We start from the raw sequence: 16,750 nt of genomic DNA on the forward strand, positions 1-16,750 counted from the left end.
TGTTTTCTTCTGTGTTGTTTATGGAGTAAATGGAACATAATAACAGTTATCCCCCTTATTTCAACCTCACCATGTTTATGAACTTAGGCAGTTACCGCTACCCAACATTTACCCTGTGTCTCCTGTTGTACGCTGCTATCGTCTCAGCTAATCTTGTCATAATACTTGTAATAGCACGGCAGAAAAATCTCCACGAGCCCATGTATATTTTTGTCATGTGCCTCTCCATTAACTCTTTTTACGGCTCTACTGGCTTCTTCGTCAGATTTCTCAGAGACCTTGTGTTTGATACTCATCTGATCTCAAGGTGGGGGTGTTTTACTCAGATCTATGTCATTTACACCTATGCATCCTATGAGCTCACCATTTTAGGCATCATGGCCTATGATCGGTATGTTGCTGTGTGTCAACCTTTACATTACCACAGCAAAATAACCTTGAAGATGGTATCTAAGCTGATAGCCTTAGCCTGGATCTATCCATCCCTCTCTGTGTTTGCCTGTGTTTATCTCGCCTCCAGACTTCCTCTGTGTGGAAATGAGATACCAAAGGTATTCTGTGCAAACTGGCCTGTTGTAAAACTGTCATGTGTCTCTACTGTGCTTAATAATCTCATTGGTATGTTTGTGTCCATCAGCACCGTCTTTCTGCCATTGGCTTTTGTGCTTTACACGTATGTCCGGATTTTTCTTGTGTGTCGTAAACGCTCTTCAGACTTTAAGAGAAAAGTCATACAGAGCTGTCTGCCACACATTATCACATTCGTCAATTACTCCATCACTGTGTTTTGTGACGTTGCCCTCAGCAGAATTAATGTTGAGGAGCTGAATCCATTTCTGGGTGTAATTCTGTCGCTGGAGTTTGTTGTGATTCCTCCCATTCTGAACCCTCTTGTGTATGGTCTGAAGTTACCGGAAATTAGAAAACAAATCTCAAGAACGTTGTCGTGCTCCGGCAAGCGTGCTCACGCAGTAAACGTCAGAAATAAGAGAAATACAGTCTCCCCGTCCTGATGTGATTTTTTTGTATGTTGATTGAAATAGAAATGTAACCAAATGTAACAAAAAACATTCTCTTGATGGACAATGTTAAAGAGTATTTAAATTATGACATTATGACAAGTAACCATGTTTGTATATACGTATATATATATATATATATATATGTTATTAGATAAGATTTGCTTTGTTTATTTTTGTTATTCTTTCTTGAAGGTATATTTTATTTAATCCCTTTGTCCTACAAGTTTAGTATATGTGGCTCATCTGATGTGTTAATTTCATGCTTTATAACACGTTAGTATCTAATATTTTGGGTGTCACTGTATTTTTATAGTCTACCGTTGATCCTCTGCTAGTCATCAACAGATATTCAGTACTATGATCAGAGTTTAACAACAGACACTTTTGTATAGGTTTAGGGTTAGAACAGTCGTCTCAGACTTGATATCAAAATTTTAATGTAAGTGCGGCCTGCAGTGACGATAAGGAAGAGCGGCGCGAGAGCTAGAGAAAAAAAAGCTGCAGACTGTAGCAGCTGCTGATTCAAAACAGCAGTTACACACACACATACATCAATATCACAACGTCTCAGCTGCTACTACAGCAGCCTATATGTGATTCTGTTTTCGTTTAAACGTGCGTTCGTGCATCCTCAGCGGCCACACCCGTAGACCTGCAGTCTCTCCACCCGCAGGTGCCAGGGAGAATATATCAGTCAACACTCGCTGCAACCAGGATAAAACCGCGGTGTTCAACAGAGTCAATGGGCCGTTAGTGGGAAGTTCGAGGATAAGACTGTGACTGTGGGACTGTGGTAATGTGACGAAGACGGGAGCCATGCGCGGGACGCCCTGAAGACGCCGTATTTTTCCTACCGTTTCCCCTGGTAACCACCGAAACGATGTTGTGATGACGCACGCAATAACAGCGGGCAGCACGCGCCTGTCTATACCCGCTTAAAGTCTGTCCAAGATCAGTTTGGAACACCAATAAAACGATTCCAACAAGATTTGGGTACACCCAGCCTCACCCAGACTCTTAACTCACGCGACCCCAAGGCAAATTGAGTTTGAGACCCCTGGGTTAGAATCTGTCGAGCACAACTTATCTACTGGCAGTTGTTATCTGTTGATATGATACTGAATATCTGTTGATTATTTATGGACAAACAAAAAAGTGTTCCCATGTTTTCTTAGAAAACTCAGTTTTAAGGGGGAAAACATACCGTTATTAATTTATTTATAGATGGATATATATCTTGCCAGCTAAAAAGATAGATAGATAGATCGATAGATAGAGACCTTGCTAGCTAAAATGCTAGCTGATAGCTAGAGCTAGAGACAGAGCTTGCTAGCTAGCGAGAGAACTTTGTAGCTAAAATGATAGCATGCTAGCTGATTGATAGATAGATAGATAGATAGATAGATAGATAGATAGATAGATAGATAGATAGATAGATAGATAGATAGATAGATAGATAGATAGATAGATAGATAGATAGATAGATATGTAATTTGATGCACTTTATTTCTTTAGCCCTTGATAAGAACCCACAGGTGACACATTACAGAGACACAGATAGATAGATACCAATTAAAAACCCATAATAATAAATTAAAAAAAGAACAATGGTATTAAAAGCCATTCTGAATAAATATTTTTTAAGTTTGGATTTAAAGAAGTCGAGGTCGGGGATAACACACATGTTGGGGGGAAGCTTCTTCCAGATTCTGAGCGCAGCAACTGAAAAGGCTCGGTCACCCCAATGTTTATGTCTTGACCTGGACGATTTTTCAAAAATCAATCAAGTATAAAACGTTCATATAAATGTAGAAAGATGTTCATCATAAGGGAAGGAGGTGGAGCAAACCCTATCACGTGAACCAACCAATCACACGTTGTTATTATTGCACGCACACACACAGGCTTCAATGATTGGCTCCTTTGTTTGTCAGAAAAGGTTTTTTACTTGAGTCGCTTGAGTCTTGACTCCACTGCAGTGCTTTGGTAACACGATTGATAGATGACCCTATGTGGTGGAACAGGTAAAGCTGTTGTTTTAAAGATGTTTTAAAAAGAAATTGCAAACTCTTCTCAAGTTGATGGATAATATTTCAGTTGTCACCGAGTTAACGCTCTCTGGTTTGGATTTCCCAATGGAACACAGACTTGTCCTCTTCTTGCTAACTTTACTGTGGTATATCATTATTCTGTTTGGAAATGTTTCCTTAATTGTTGCCATTGTTGTGGATAAAAAGCTCCATGAGCCAATGTACATCTTCTTGGGTAATCTATGCATCAATTCACTCTATGGAACTGTTGGATTTTACCCTAAATTCCTTCTGGATCTTCTGACAACTCATGCTATTTCTTATGCTGGATGCATGCTCCAGGGCTATATAATACACTCATCAGTCTGTGCTGAGTTTTCTATCTTGGCTCTGATGGCGTATGACAGATATGTGGCTATATGTCGGCCTCTCATTTACCACGTCATTATGACAAAACTGAAAATCTCTGCCTTTCTGTTTTTGTCCTGGCTCATACCGTTGTTTTGTATGTTTATGAACACAGTGACGTTGTTAGGCTCGAGACTATGTGGCTCACACATACAGAAAGTCTATTGTGTGAACTGGATGATTGTTAATATCGCTTGCTCACCACCCCGAGGACACACTGGAGTGTCATATTTCAATGTTTTGTTTTATTCTGCACACTTTGCGTTGATTATATGGTCGTATATATGTCTGATAAGGACAAGCCTGACGTCCGCAGAAAACCAGAAGAAGTTCGTGCAGACGTGTGTGCCGCATTTAATCAGTCTTATCAATTTTTCACTCAGCATCCTTTTAGATCTGTTCTACATGAGATTTGGCTCTCTGTATATATCGCAACATCTAAATAATTTTATGGCAATGGAATTCCTCCTTGTTCCTCCAGCTGTGAATCCATTTTTTTACGGATTCAGACTGACTGCGATTCGCCGCAAATTTGTCAATTTTGTTTTTATTACAAGGAGAAAAGCAAAGTGTGAATCCGTGAACGTCCAGGTCAAACGTGAGCACTCGAACGGCGACGTTAACCCTGAACAATGAATTCTATATAACATATAAAATGTTTTGGGGTTGTTTTGAAAGTAGATCCAATTGCAAACCTTTTTCTTAGTTCTTAATGTTATTGATGTTATTGATGTTATTGCTGTTACCACTTTTAGCGTCATGATGCAGTGATTTCAGACCATTTATGAAACCGTTAACAACACATTACAAAGACAACATTCTCACAACAAATGTTATTCTCTCCCAAAAAGAAGACATTTTTGATTGTAACTACTCTCACACTGACTGCATGCTCAGCTGTAAACACATGTGTACTAATATACCACCTTATTGCTGTTATATACTGTGTAAAAGGCCTTGGCCACCATTTAATTTGTTGTTTTAGCAATGCTATGATGAACATACATATACGTACATTATTTATTTCCACTTTATTGGAACACATCCAGAACTTGTATGCAGTTTTAAAATAAAATAAAATATGAAAAATGAGCAGGTCGTTCACAGTTACAGGTCAGAATACTGAGTTTAAGACTGCTGTATATTAAATAATCATAATAGTTGGTCATAATAACTCGCCATCAGTCTCTGTTTCTAAATCGCTGATCCAATGTTTACTTGTGCTCTTTTTCTTTAAGTTGTTTTATTTAGCAAACTCTGGTTTTCTGCTGTATGCCTTGGAAAACATCCGGAAAAACATGGGAAGCAGACTTAAATAAAGAAATAAAACATTTTCAGACATAAAAACAGCTTGTACAGGTTGAAATACCAAGTGTGCAGAGTGACCTATACCTTCACTCTTGAACAAAATCATAGATATATATATATTTTTTTTTTAATGGCGCTAATTGAGGAAAAAGTGAAAGCATTTGTGACCTTTGACCCATTTTGACTGATACATTATGTGTTTTCATGTTATATTTTGTCAGCACTTTAATTTGTAAAGAGGAAAGTAAAGTTTGTTGAGTGATTAAAAATAATTCATGTGAGATTTGTGGCTCCTTTGTCCTTTTTGTACGACACAAGGAAGAACCCCAAACTGGTAACTTAGTAACTTTTACTCTCACTACGTACATTTTAACTTTCTATTTAATGTTATTGGTAAAACCTGTGTCTGCTGTGGAAAAAGGTCCATTACGCCAGGTTTACATAAACATGTTGGATGAGTTCAACTCATTTGCATCACTCCACTGCAAATGCAGACACAGAAACAGATGCAGAGGTCACTAACCGTGTGTGCAAATATAACTATTTTATTTTGAAAATGAACAGGGTATGTTGTTTTATTGCTTACCACTGTTGCTCCGGTGCACTGTTTGCATTCTTATATGATGATGATGATGTTTTTGTCATCGTTTTGCAATATAATCTACAATAAAACAAGGACATTTGTCCACTCCCATGTTAATAAGAGTAATAACAAGGTGAAAAATATCACATGACGGTACATTTGTGATGAATCGCGAGTTAACTATATACAATCATGCAATCAATTTACAGGCCTAGTATAAAGCATCTAATGCATTAGTTGTATTGTCACAGATGCATCCTTATATTACTCCATTTCAGTTGTGGCTTTAGCATTAGTTACAGGTTAAAGTTTTTTAGTACAGGGAAAATTGTTATAAACACAAAAGTATGTAAAAATAAATGAATAAATAAATAGTATTTTGAACTGGGTCGCAGTGGTTCATCATCGTTTAATACTCGGTCACCTCAGAATGGGTTTTAATACCATTGTTCTTTTTATTATTATTTTGGGTTTTTAATTGGTATCTATCTATCTATCTATCTATCTATCTATCTATCTATCTATCTATCTATCTATCTATCTATCTATCTATCTATCTATCTATCTATCTATCTATCTATCTATCTATCTATCTATCTATCTATCAGCTAGCTAGCTAGCTGGTATCATTTTAGCTAGCAAGTTCTCTATCTAGCTAGCTATCATTTAAGCTAGCAAGCTTTATCTATAAACAAATCCATATTACTGTATATGTTTTCCCCTTATAACTATATATTTAAAAAAGTAGGACTGCGATACATACTGTAGATCTTAGTGGGAAGTCCTCTGACGCGTCCAGGTCCCTGATTGGTCAGTTTCAGTCGAAGCTTTGTGAGCTGTTGACGTCAGACATGGTATTAAAAACAGTAACGTGAGGAGGACAGAGGACATAGACGTAGGCAAGGCAAGTTTATTTGTATTATAGCAACAACAAGGTAATTCTATTTGCTTTATATAAAACATTAAAAAGCATAGAAAAGAGACATTTATACAGATATAATTAAAAAAAATATATAGGTAAAACCTGGATCAGGTAAAATCCATGATGGGTAATGTCTCTGTAATAACAATATTTTATCTCTCGGGTTTAAATGAGACAATTAGCCACAAATTTCCTCTCTTCTTTCTCACGTTATTGTGTTATTGTGCAATTTTGCTGGTAAATATTGCTCTTGTTGTGACTGTCGTCTTGGACAAAAGCCTCCATGAACCAATGTATATTCTGCTCTGCACTTTTTGCCTTAACGGACTTTACGGCACAGCAGGTTTCTATCCCAAATTTCTGTGGGATCTGCTCTCTCCTGTTCATGTCATCTCTTACTCTGGATGCCTCTTTCAAACCCAAGTATTGTACTCGTTTGCAGGCAGCGATCTCACTATTCTTGCAGTCATGGCATATGACAGATATGTGGCTATATGTCGACCTCTAGTGTACCACTCTGTCATGTCCAGGCAAAAGGTTGTAAATCTAGTGTGGTTCTCTTGGTTAACGCCTTTCTGTGTTATGGGCATTAGTGTTTCTCTGACAGCACGGCTGAAGTTGTGCAGCCCTTTTATTCCCAGACTCTTTTGTGTGAACTGGATCATCGTCTCCCTCGCTTGTTTCCCGGCTGAAACTGTTGTTAACAACATAGTGGCGTACATCACAATACTCATTTATGTGATTCATGGTGTTTTTATTGTTTTATCCTACATGTACCTCATTAAAGTGTGTGTGCACTCTGCAGAAAACAGGGCAAAGTTCATGCAGACATGTGTGCCACACTTGGTCTCCTTATTAACGGTTATTTTCGCCATACTTTTCGATTTGCTGAGCATGCGATTCGGATCGCAGTTACCTCAAACCCTGAAAAACTTTGTCGCAATAGAATTTGTTGTCATTCCTCCGCTCATAAATCCTCTCATCTATGGTTTCAAACTGACCAAAATTCGAACCAGAATTCGGGGTCTTATTACTCTTAAAAACAGATAACTTGTTTTTGTTGTTTGTGATGCTTCAGAATAGATAAATAAAGGTGCCATTGCAGATCCAGTAAGTTTTGATCACATTACGGAATTGCAGTACAGTATTATTTGGTTTTCCATGACTTTGACTTCTTTTTCTTCTTCTGGTCATTTCTACCTGCAGCTGTTAGACTGTACAACAAGCACTGCTTGCAGTTAGACCACCCCACACATAACCATCCCATGTGCAATATACTATCTTTTTATTATAAACATATAATACCACATGTTAATCTTTGTCTATAATGTAAACATTTTGTTATATACTGTATATATTCTGGAAATTGTCTATTATGTACACTATACATTCTATTTAACAACAAGACAGTCAATGAAAGGAAGAATAAATGAATTATTGTTCCACCTGTTTGACTAACACAGAGATACACAGAGCCACAGCCACTGTGAAGCTCTTTATCATGGAGTCCTGTTGTTCAGTGGTGTCGTCTACCGCGACTAAATGGGCCAGGAATTCAGTGTAACCGCTTAAAAATGTGCCTTGATACACGTCAACTCTTGTCTTTTGCGAATAAAAAGTGGATGTAACTGTCGTTGTCATGAAAAACACAAATTAAATAGAATGAAACTCTATTTGTAGATTACTGTGCTGCTGGTCTGGCAACCCGTGCCGCTTTGTTTGTGCTGTCTTGTTTCTTGTTTGTCGTGTCATTTACACGCTAATGCATCACAGTCGTGAACATAGAAGGGAAGAGGAAAGGATAAAGAAGCGAGCAGCACTTTTTGTGAGTGGCAGTGACATTAAAACCACTAAAGTAGACGACCACGCGACACCATAACTGCTGCTGCTGTTTCTTTTACCAGAAATTAGACGTTCAGAGGTGAATTCTTTGGCTCTCACTGTGTATTATTTGGAAAACACGGCATGCTTCATTGCACACGTTAAACTATCCATTTAAAGGTGCATTATGTAATAAATCTAAAGCAACTGGCCATAAAATCCTCCTTATATGTCACAGAGACTCAGGAATAATGTTCATATAACAAACTGAACTCACCAACAACAACAGTACAGACAAAATATTTGCATTAAAAAAAAATATTTTGCAGACTGCAAATCATGTTTATGTTTTGAAATCACGTTTTGGCATGTGGCGCCACCTACCGCCGTCTACCAATCATTGCAGTCAGTAGAGTCTCAGCTGCCGAGCAACCACGGGTTGCCAGTTACGTCAGAAAACGAAACCTAAAAGACCTCGGTATTTTTTTGAATTTGAATGTAGTAACCGTTTTTGGCCACATTCTTACATATGGCAACTTTAAGTCTCCATCAAAATGCACTGTGTCAAATAGCACAACCTAAAACAGTGTTTTCCATTAAAAGTCACACTTTTATTCATCAAAAGAGTTGCAAAGTGAATAGAAAATATAGTCAAGACATTGACAAGATTAGAAATATTGTTTTTTTTTAATCCAAAATAATAATTTCTTGTCGGAATGACATGAACAAGGGCCCGCGAAAAAACTCTCAAAAATGGATGCTGCTGCTGAAAAAACGAACACTTCTTGTCCCCGCCCGGGACGCTCCCTCAATCAGGGATATTTTTTCTTGACGGAGCCCGTTTCCACATGTAGGGTACAATAAACAAATCATGTTACATTGTAGGCAGAATAATAAAAAAAGAATTGTCATCTAAAAGTTAAGGACCTTTACCAGCTTTAAGACCAGAGTTTACCTGGCAACACAACTTTGATTGGCTTTGAAATCCCACCTCCCCTTTTTACTCTTGACGTTTAGGATGATAAAAAAACAGAGAGATCAGACACTGGAGGGGGACACAGGTAACAGAGGTGAAAGACACAATCGCTAACAGTGATGGAAAATGTCTCGAGTATAACAGTGTTTGTTCTCTCAGGTTTAAATGAGGCAAAGGTCCACAGATTTGTTCTCTTTTTCCTGACTTTATCGTGTTATTGTGCAATTTTGCTGGTAAATATTGCTCTTGTTGTGACTGTCGTCTTGGACAAAAGCCTCCATGAACCAATGTATATTCTGCTCTGCATTTTTTGCATTAACGGACTTTACGGCACAGCAGGTTTCTATCCCAAATTTCTGTTGGATCTGCTCTCTCCTGTTCATGTCATCTCTTACTCTGGATGCCTCGTTCAAACTCAAGTGATGTACTCTTTTGCAAGCAGTGATCTCTCTATTCTCGCAGTCATGGCATATGACAGATATGTGGCTATATGTCGACCTCTAGTGTACCACTCTGTCATGTCCAGGAAAAGGGTTTTGACTCTAGCTTGTTTCTCTTGGTTAACACCTTTCTGTGTTATGGGCGTTAATGTTTGTCTGACAGCACGGCTGAAGATGTGCAGCCCTTTTATTCCCAGACTCTTTTGTGTGAACTGGATCATCGTCACACTCGCTTGTTTCCCAGCTGAAACTGTCGCTAACAACATAGTGGCGTACATCACAATACTCATTTATGTATTTCATGGTGTTTTTATTATCTGGTCCTACATGTACCTCATTAAAGTGTGTGTGCACTCTGCAGAAAACAGGGCAAAGTTCATGCAGACATGTGTGCCACACTTGGTCTCCTTAACCACTTTCCTTTTGACGATTCTTTTTGATGTGATGAATATGCGAATCGCCTCGACGAAATTACCTCAAACCCTGCAAAATTTCCTCGCTGTAGAGTTTCTCGTCATTCCTCCGCTCATGAATCCTCTCATCTATGGTTTCAAATTGACCAAAATTCGAAACATAATTCTGGGACATATTACTGCTATGAAAAAAGTTCACTTTTAGTTCTGCGGGTGAAGGAAAATCTAAATTCTGTTTCTGAAATGCTTTATTCGAAATATCCAAACTGTTGTTTGTTTTTCTGAAGTATGTATGTGTGTTTTAATAGATCTGAGGCCTTCACAGATTTCAGTTTTATATACATTTTAAATTGTATAAATTGTAAATATGCACCACTGACAAAACCAACAACCTTTTATTGACTCTGATCTTATTGACTGTGAACATGCTGTTATGTCGATCACGTATAAAGACACTTAAATATTGTTCTGTTTGTGAGTCGAGTCTCTTCTGTAGCTTTCATGAAGGAATTTGTGAACAGTTGAGGTCCAGAGCAGGTCAGAAATCTCACTATGTATATAGAGAATCAGAGGGTTAAACATTACATTACATGTCATTTAGCAGACGCTTTTATCCAAAGTGCATTTCAACATTTGGGTACAAACCAGAGCTATAAGTAAGTGAATGCTTCAGATATGCCAAACTATAAAGTGCTACTCATAAGTGCGATGTACAAGTAAGTTTTATTTTGTCGTCTTAGTCGAGGTAGAGTTAGTGTCGCCACTCGCCAGACGGCTCAGGTTTTTGAACCTGCTCTCGTTAGGTGTCCACCAGAGTGAAGTACAGCGATCCTGACTGGGCGAGATGCCGTCTTCATTTGTGTAGCGCTCGTGTTATGTCCCCCACCCCCGTCCTAAACTTAAAGGTCCCCTATTGTGCAAAATCAACTTTTTAATCTTTTAGTACTTATATTTGGGACTCAGTGGGCCATACCAGTCCCCAAAATGTGAAAAAAAACCAAGACTCCTCGTGTTGTTGATCCACACACGTCAGTTGGAGCCGCAGTAACACTGGTGGGCATGGGAATTTACATACACGCGGCGGCGGCGCGTTAATCGTTTTTCTTCGATTTTAATGTTTTTATGATCGCGAGAAGCCAAAATGGTGGTCACTCTATGCATTACGGTGAAACTCAGTAACAACGGGTAAACGGACATTACTATGGGGTGTACGGGGCGGGGGTTGGGACGACAGTGCATGACAATAGGTGATAAGTGGCGACAGTATGGCTGTGGATAGTAAGTCAGATCGACACTCCCCTGGAAGCAGTGGATGTGTGTTTACCTCGGTCTCATTCACATGTAAATGACCGGGCACAAAACCGAGCGTTCTGAAAAAGGCTGTTTTGGCAGAGTTATTGAACTGCTATTGTGCTTCATCCTTATGATATTTTGACTGAAGCATGACACAGACATGTTCATTAGGGCACCGGGACCTAGTTTAACTTGGGTTAATAGGGTATATTTTTTTGTCGAGGTGCGCACGTGTCGACTGTCGATCGATTTGTCGACAAAAAAGTCCCATCCCTACTATAAACGGGTTAGGGCCCTATGCCACTATCGCATTTTTTGCCGATCCAGCGGTAGATGTGGAGGCTTTCTTCTGTCGAGATGTCGATGGGGAGCTTGTTTGATCATGTCCTGGATGAAAGGCTGGGGGCCGGATCCGTGAAAGCCAGTGAAGGGAGCGGAGGAGTGGTGTAGTGTGAGAGAACTTTGGTACGTTGAAGACCAGTTGAGCTGCTGCATTCTGAACGAGCTGCGGTTTCAGATGGAACACACGGGGAGACCGGGCCAGGAGGGAGTTACAGTAGTCCAAGGGTGAGATGACAAGACAATCGGACTGGACCCTGAGCCGCCTCCTGGGTTAGAAGAGGCCATATCCTCCTGATGTTTGTGCAACATGTATCTGTAAGATCGAGCTGTTGCACCAATGTTGTCGGTGAGGGAAAGATGGTCGTCCAGGGTCAACGCCCAGGTATGAGAGGGAGCTACCACCGAGTTGTCAAGGGTGATGGTCAGGGCTGTGGTGGGAGAACCCTATAGTCTTATCAAGATTGAGTTTCAAGCGATGGTCAGACATCCGTTGACAGAGGCAAAGATCCGTTAAGCTACATGTGTTTCTGACCAGGGGGGGAAAGAGAGAATGAGTTGGGTGTCGTCATGACGCGTAGCTGTGATAGGAAAAACCATGAGAGTGAATAACAGAACCAAGAGAGTTGATGTACAGAGTAAAGAGGAGCGGGCCCAGGACAGAACCCTGAGGGACCCCGGTAGTAAGAGGACAAGGTTCCGACACAGATCCTCTACAGGTTACTCTGTATACGCAACACTTTTATCGTTCCTGTGTCATGAGTCTAAAAGTTTGACATTAAAAATGCTGCAATAATGTCTTTTAAAGAGGGAGAGACAACATTTTAACTGAAACTTATATTAAAGGTTTGGGTTTCGCCCACAGATGAATCGGCAACTCTCAGCGAGCTTCTTGAAACTTACAGTATATTAAAGTTTTGGGTTCTGCTCAAGACCACAAAGTTTTTCCTCAATGCTGATTGGCTCCTTGAAGGTTCCACCCATGTTGCCGTTGTCATTTAGGAACAGTGAGCTCAGAGATCAGACACTGTTAGGGACACACAGTGTGTAACCTTCACAGATGAGGGACACGACTGCTAATAATGATGGACGATGTCTCCGTTGTAACAGTATTCATTCTTTCAGGTTTGAATGAGACGCTGAGCCACACATTTGTTCTTTTCTTTCTCGCTTTACTGTGTCTTTTTGCAATTTTGTATTTATCTTGTGTTGTGAGGGGACAGAGGATATAGACGTAGACGACACAAGGTCGAGACAAAAATCTGTACATTTTTAAATCCGTGATGGGAAATGTCTCTGTAATAACAATATTTTATCTCTCAGGTTTAAATGAGACAATTAACCACAGATTTCTTATTTTCTTTCTCACGTTATTGTGTTATTGTGCAATTTTGCTGGTAAATATTGCTCTTGTTGTGACTGTCGTCTTGGACAAAAGCCTCCATGAACCAATGTATATTCTGCTCTGCACTTTTTGCATTAACGGACTTTACGGCACAGCAGGTTTCTATCCCAAATTTCTGTGGGATCTGCTCTCTCCTGTTCATGTCATCTCTTACTCTGGATGCCTCGTCCAAGCTCATGTGATGTACACGTTTGCCTGTGGTGATCTCTCTATTCTTGCAGTCATGGCATATGACAGATATGTGGCTATATGTCGACCTCTAGTGTACCACTCTGTCATGTCCAGGAAAAGAGTTTTATATCTCGCATGTTTCTCTTGGTTAACACCTTTCTGTGTTATAGGCACAAACATTTCTCTGACAGCACGGCTGAAGTTGTGCAGCCCTTTTATTCCCAGACTCTTTTGTGTGAACTGGATCATCGTCTCCCTCGCTTGTTTCCCAGCTGAAACTGTTGTTAGCAGCATAGTCGCTTATATCACAATACTCCTTTATGTATTTCATAGTGTTTTTATTATCTGGTCCTACATGTACCTCATTAAAGTGTGTGTGCACTCTGCAGAAAACAGGGCAAAGTTCATGCAGACATGTGTGCCACACTTGGTCTCCTTAACCACTTTCCTTTTGACGATTCTTTTTGATGTGATGAATATGCGATTCGCCTCAACACAATTACCTCAAACCCTGCAAAATTTCCTCGCTGTAGAGTTTCTTGTCATTCCTCCGCTCATGAATCCTCTCATCTATGGTTTCAAATTGACCAAAATTCGAAACATAATTCTGGGACATATTACTGCTATGAAAAAAGTTCACTTTTAGTTCTGCGGGTGAAGGAAAATCTAAATTCGGTTTCTGAAATGGTTTATTTGAAATATCTAAACTGTTGTTTTTTTTTTATGAAGTAAGTTGGTGTGTTTTAATAGATCTGAGGCCTTCACAGATTTCAGTTTTATATACATTTTAAATTGTATAAATTGTAAATCTGCACCACTGACAAAACCAACAACCTTTTATTGACTCTGCTCTTATTGACTGTGAACATGCTGTTATGTCGATCACGTATAAAGACACTTAAATATTGTTCTGTTTGTGAGTCGAGTCTCTTCTTTAGCTTTCATGAGTGAATTTGTAAAACAGTTGAGGTCCAGAGCAGGTCAGAAAACCCACAGCTATGGATGTAGAGAATCAGAGGGTTAAACATTACAGTACATGTCATTTAGCAGACGCTTTTATCCAAAGCGACTTACAATAAGTGCATTTCAACATTTGGGTACAAATGAGAGCTATAAGTAAGTGATGTAAGCCAAACTATAAAGTACTACTCATAAGTGCGATGTACAAGTAAGTTTTTTTTTTTGTCGTCTAAGGCCCACTTTACATTACACTTTTCGCGACAGTGGGACTGGCAACAGCAAGAACCCTGCAAATTCTCGCTGTGGTGGTCCCGCTGACTTCAAATTTTCTCCCGACAACTCTGCGGGAGTCCCCGACAACTTCAAGGTGCGTATAAAGAGAACACGTCGGGCTCACGACAGCGGGAGGTCAGGGTTTAGGCAATTAGCATATAGCACGCGCTAATTAGCATATAACGCGCACTAATTAGCATATACCGCGGGACTTGTGTTCCAAAAAAATGGCGGTGTACGTGGAGCACCTCCGAAACCAAGTGCCTGATCAGCATCTGGTCGGGGGACGCGATCCAGAAGAAGCTGGAGTCATCCAGGAACAAGATGGCCTACGTAAAAATGCAACAGCGAATGCGGGAGGCCGGCTACGATCGTAAAGTCGAGCAAGTAAAGAGGAAAGTTGTAAGCGCAGCGAGTGTCCTGCCAGATTTCCGGGCGGGGTGTGTCTTAAGACGTCGTGATAGCGGCATAATGTAAAGTGGGCCTTAGTCGAGGTAGAGTCCAAACAGATGTGTTTTTAGTTGGCAGTGGAAGATGTGGAGGCTTTCTGCTGTCCAGATGGCGATGGGGAGCTTGTTCCCAAGCCTAACGCACTCACCAAATTTCGTACCGATCTGATTACTATTGTCTGACCATAACCCGACTTCTGGGGGCTATAAACGGGTCAGGGCCCTATGCTACTATCCAGCGGTAGATGTGGAGGCTTTCTGCTGTCCGGATGGCGATGGGGAGCTTGTTTGATCATATCCTGGATGAAAGGCTAGGGGCCGGATCCGTTTGTCGCATGGAACCCAAGCACTAGAGCACATGTGTCAAACTCAAGGCCTGGGGGCCAGATGTGGCCCACGAGGTCTATGCCGCTTTAAGGCGGGTGTTGAACACAAACTACATTTCCCACAATGCATGGCGATTGTGTTACCCGTGAAGTGACGGCATCCCGCCACTAGTTTGCGGTGTATCATTGTACATGCATCATGTGACGAATGAAATTGAGATCGAAATATCCACAAAGGATCCCAAAATGTCCAGGAAGAGAAAGATTGATGCAGATGGAAGACAGTTTCAAGAAAGACGGGAAGGCGAATGAATGTTTGTGCTTCAAGTAGAAAAACCGTGGTCAAAGAGTACGATCTACGTCTGCATTTTGACACCAAACAAGGAGCCAAGTATGCCGAAGTTAGCATTCAAGAAAAACAACAAATTGTCAAAGAATGAAAAGGCAAACTGCGATCGCAGCAGAATGTGTTCACAAAAGACACAACCAAAAACGATGCGGCAGTGACAGTTCGCCTATTGTGGCTGAGGTAAGCACCCGTGCTTCAAAGTCTTTTTTCTGAGGGTGTGTTTACATTTAGTTACATTTATTCTGTCTTACAGTTACATCTGGCCCTTTGAGGGCAACCATTATGCTGATGTGAAAATCAGTTTGACAGCCCTGCACTAGAGTCTTGAAGCGGATGCGATCAGTGACTGGAAGCCAGTAAAGGGAGCATAGGAGTGGTGTAGTGTGAGAGAACTTTGGTACGTTGAAGATTAGTCGAGCTGCTGCATTCTGAACGAGCTGCAGAGGTCGAATGGCACACACAGGGAGACCGGGCCAGGAGGGAGTTACAGTAGTCCATGGGTAAGATGACAAGAAATCGGACCAAGAACCTGTGCCGCCTCCTGGGTTAGAAGAGGCCGTATCCTCCTGATGTTGCGCAACATGTATCTGTAAGATTGAGCTGTTGCACCAATGTCGTCGGTGAGGGAAAGATGGTCGTCCAGGGTCAACGCCCAGGTATGAGAGGGAGCTACCACGGAGTTTTTGAGGGTGATGGTCAGGCCTGTGGTGGGAGAGCCCTTCAGTCTTATCAAGATTGAGTTTCAAGCGATGGTCAGACACCCGTTGACAGATGTCAGTCAGACAAGCAGAGATCTGTTCTGCTTCATGTGTTTCTGACCAGGGGGGAAAGAGAGAATGAGTTGGGTATCGTCATGACGCGTAGCTGTGATAGGAAAAACCATGAGAGTGAATAACAGAACCAAGAGAGTTGATGTACAGAGTGAAGAGGAGCGGGCCCAGGACAGAACCCTGAGGGACCCCGGTAGTAAGAGGACAAGGTTCCGACACAGATCCTCTCCAGGTTACTCTGTATACGCAGCACTTTTATGATTCCTGTGTCATGAGTCTAAAAGTTTGACATTAAAAATGCTGCAATAATGTCTTTTAAAGAGGGAGAGAAAACATTTTACTAAACTGAAACTTATATTAAAGGTTTGGGTTTCGCCCACAGATGAATCGGCAAATCTCAGCGAGCTTGTTGAAACTCACAGTATATTAAAGTTAAGTAAAGACCACAACGTTTTTTCCTCAATGCTGATTGGCTCGTTGAAGGTTCCACCC

At 40.6% G+C, this 16,750-nt stretch overlaps 5 protein-coding genes across 5 annotated transcripts; all 5 read left to right on the forward strand.

Moving 5' to 3' along the window:
• Positions 1-29: 29 nt before the first annotated feature.
• On the forward strand, positions 30-1,013 carry LOC310943159 (olfactory receptor 6N2-like; the record flags this gene model as incomplete). The annotated part of the gene is made up of 1 exon (XM_083908685.1): positions 30-1,013. One exon carries the CDS (start codon positions 30-32, stop codon positions 1,011-1,013), a length of 984 nt encoding a protein of 327 aa, XP_083764811.1.
• A 2,090-nt stretch (positions 1,014-3,103) lies between these two features.
• On the forward strand, positions 3,104-4,096 carry LOC310943160 (olfactory receptor 11A1-like; the record flags this gene model as incomplete). Its single annotated transcript, XM_083908686.1, has 1 exon — positions 3,104-4,096. The coding sequence occupies one exon, from the start codon at positions 3,104-3,106 to the stop codon at positions 4,094-4,096; it is 993 nt and encodes a 330-aa protein (XP_083764812.1).
• Positions 4,097-6,393: 2,297 nt separating this feature from the next.
• On the forward strand, positions 6,394-7,323 carry LOC310943161 (olfactory receptor 4B13-like; the record flags this gene model as incomplete). The annotated part of the gene is made up of 1 exon (XM_083908687.1): positions 6,394-7,323. One exon carries the CDS (start codon positions 6,394-6,396, stop codon positions 7,321-7,323), a length of 930 nt encoding a protein of 309 aa, XP_083764813.1.
• A 1,866-nt stretch (positions 7,324-9,189) lies between these two features.
• Positions 9,190-10,128, forward strand: LOC310943162 (olfactory receptor 4B13-like; the record flags this gene model as incomplete). The annotated part of the gene is made up of 1 exon (XM_083908688.1): positions 9,190-10,128. The coding sequence occupies one exon, from the start codon at positions 9,190-9,192 to the stop codon at positions 10,126-10,128; it is 939 nt and encodes a 312-aa protein (XP_083764814.1).
• Positions 10,129-12,838: 2,710 nt separating this feature from the next.
• LOC310943163 (olfactory receptor 4B13-like) lies at positions 12,839-13,777 on the forward strand (the record flags this gene model as incomplete). Its single annotated transcript, XM_083908689.1, has 1 exon — positions 12,839-13,777. One exon carries the CDS (start codon positions 12,839-12,841, stop codon positions 13,775-13,777), a length of 939 nt encoding a protein of 312 aa, XP_083764815.1.
• Positions 13,778-16,750: the final 2,973 nt, after the last annotated feature.

This window comes from Microchirus variegatus (assembly GCF_963457635.1).
Source record: "Microchirus variegatus genome assembly, chromosome: 22".
In the NCBI taxonomy this organism is placed as follows: Eukaryota; Metazoa; Chordata; class Actinopteri; order Pleuronectiformes; family Soleidae; genus Microchirus; species Microchirus variegatus.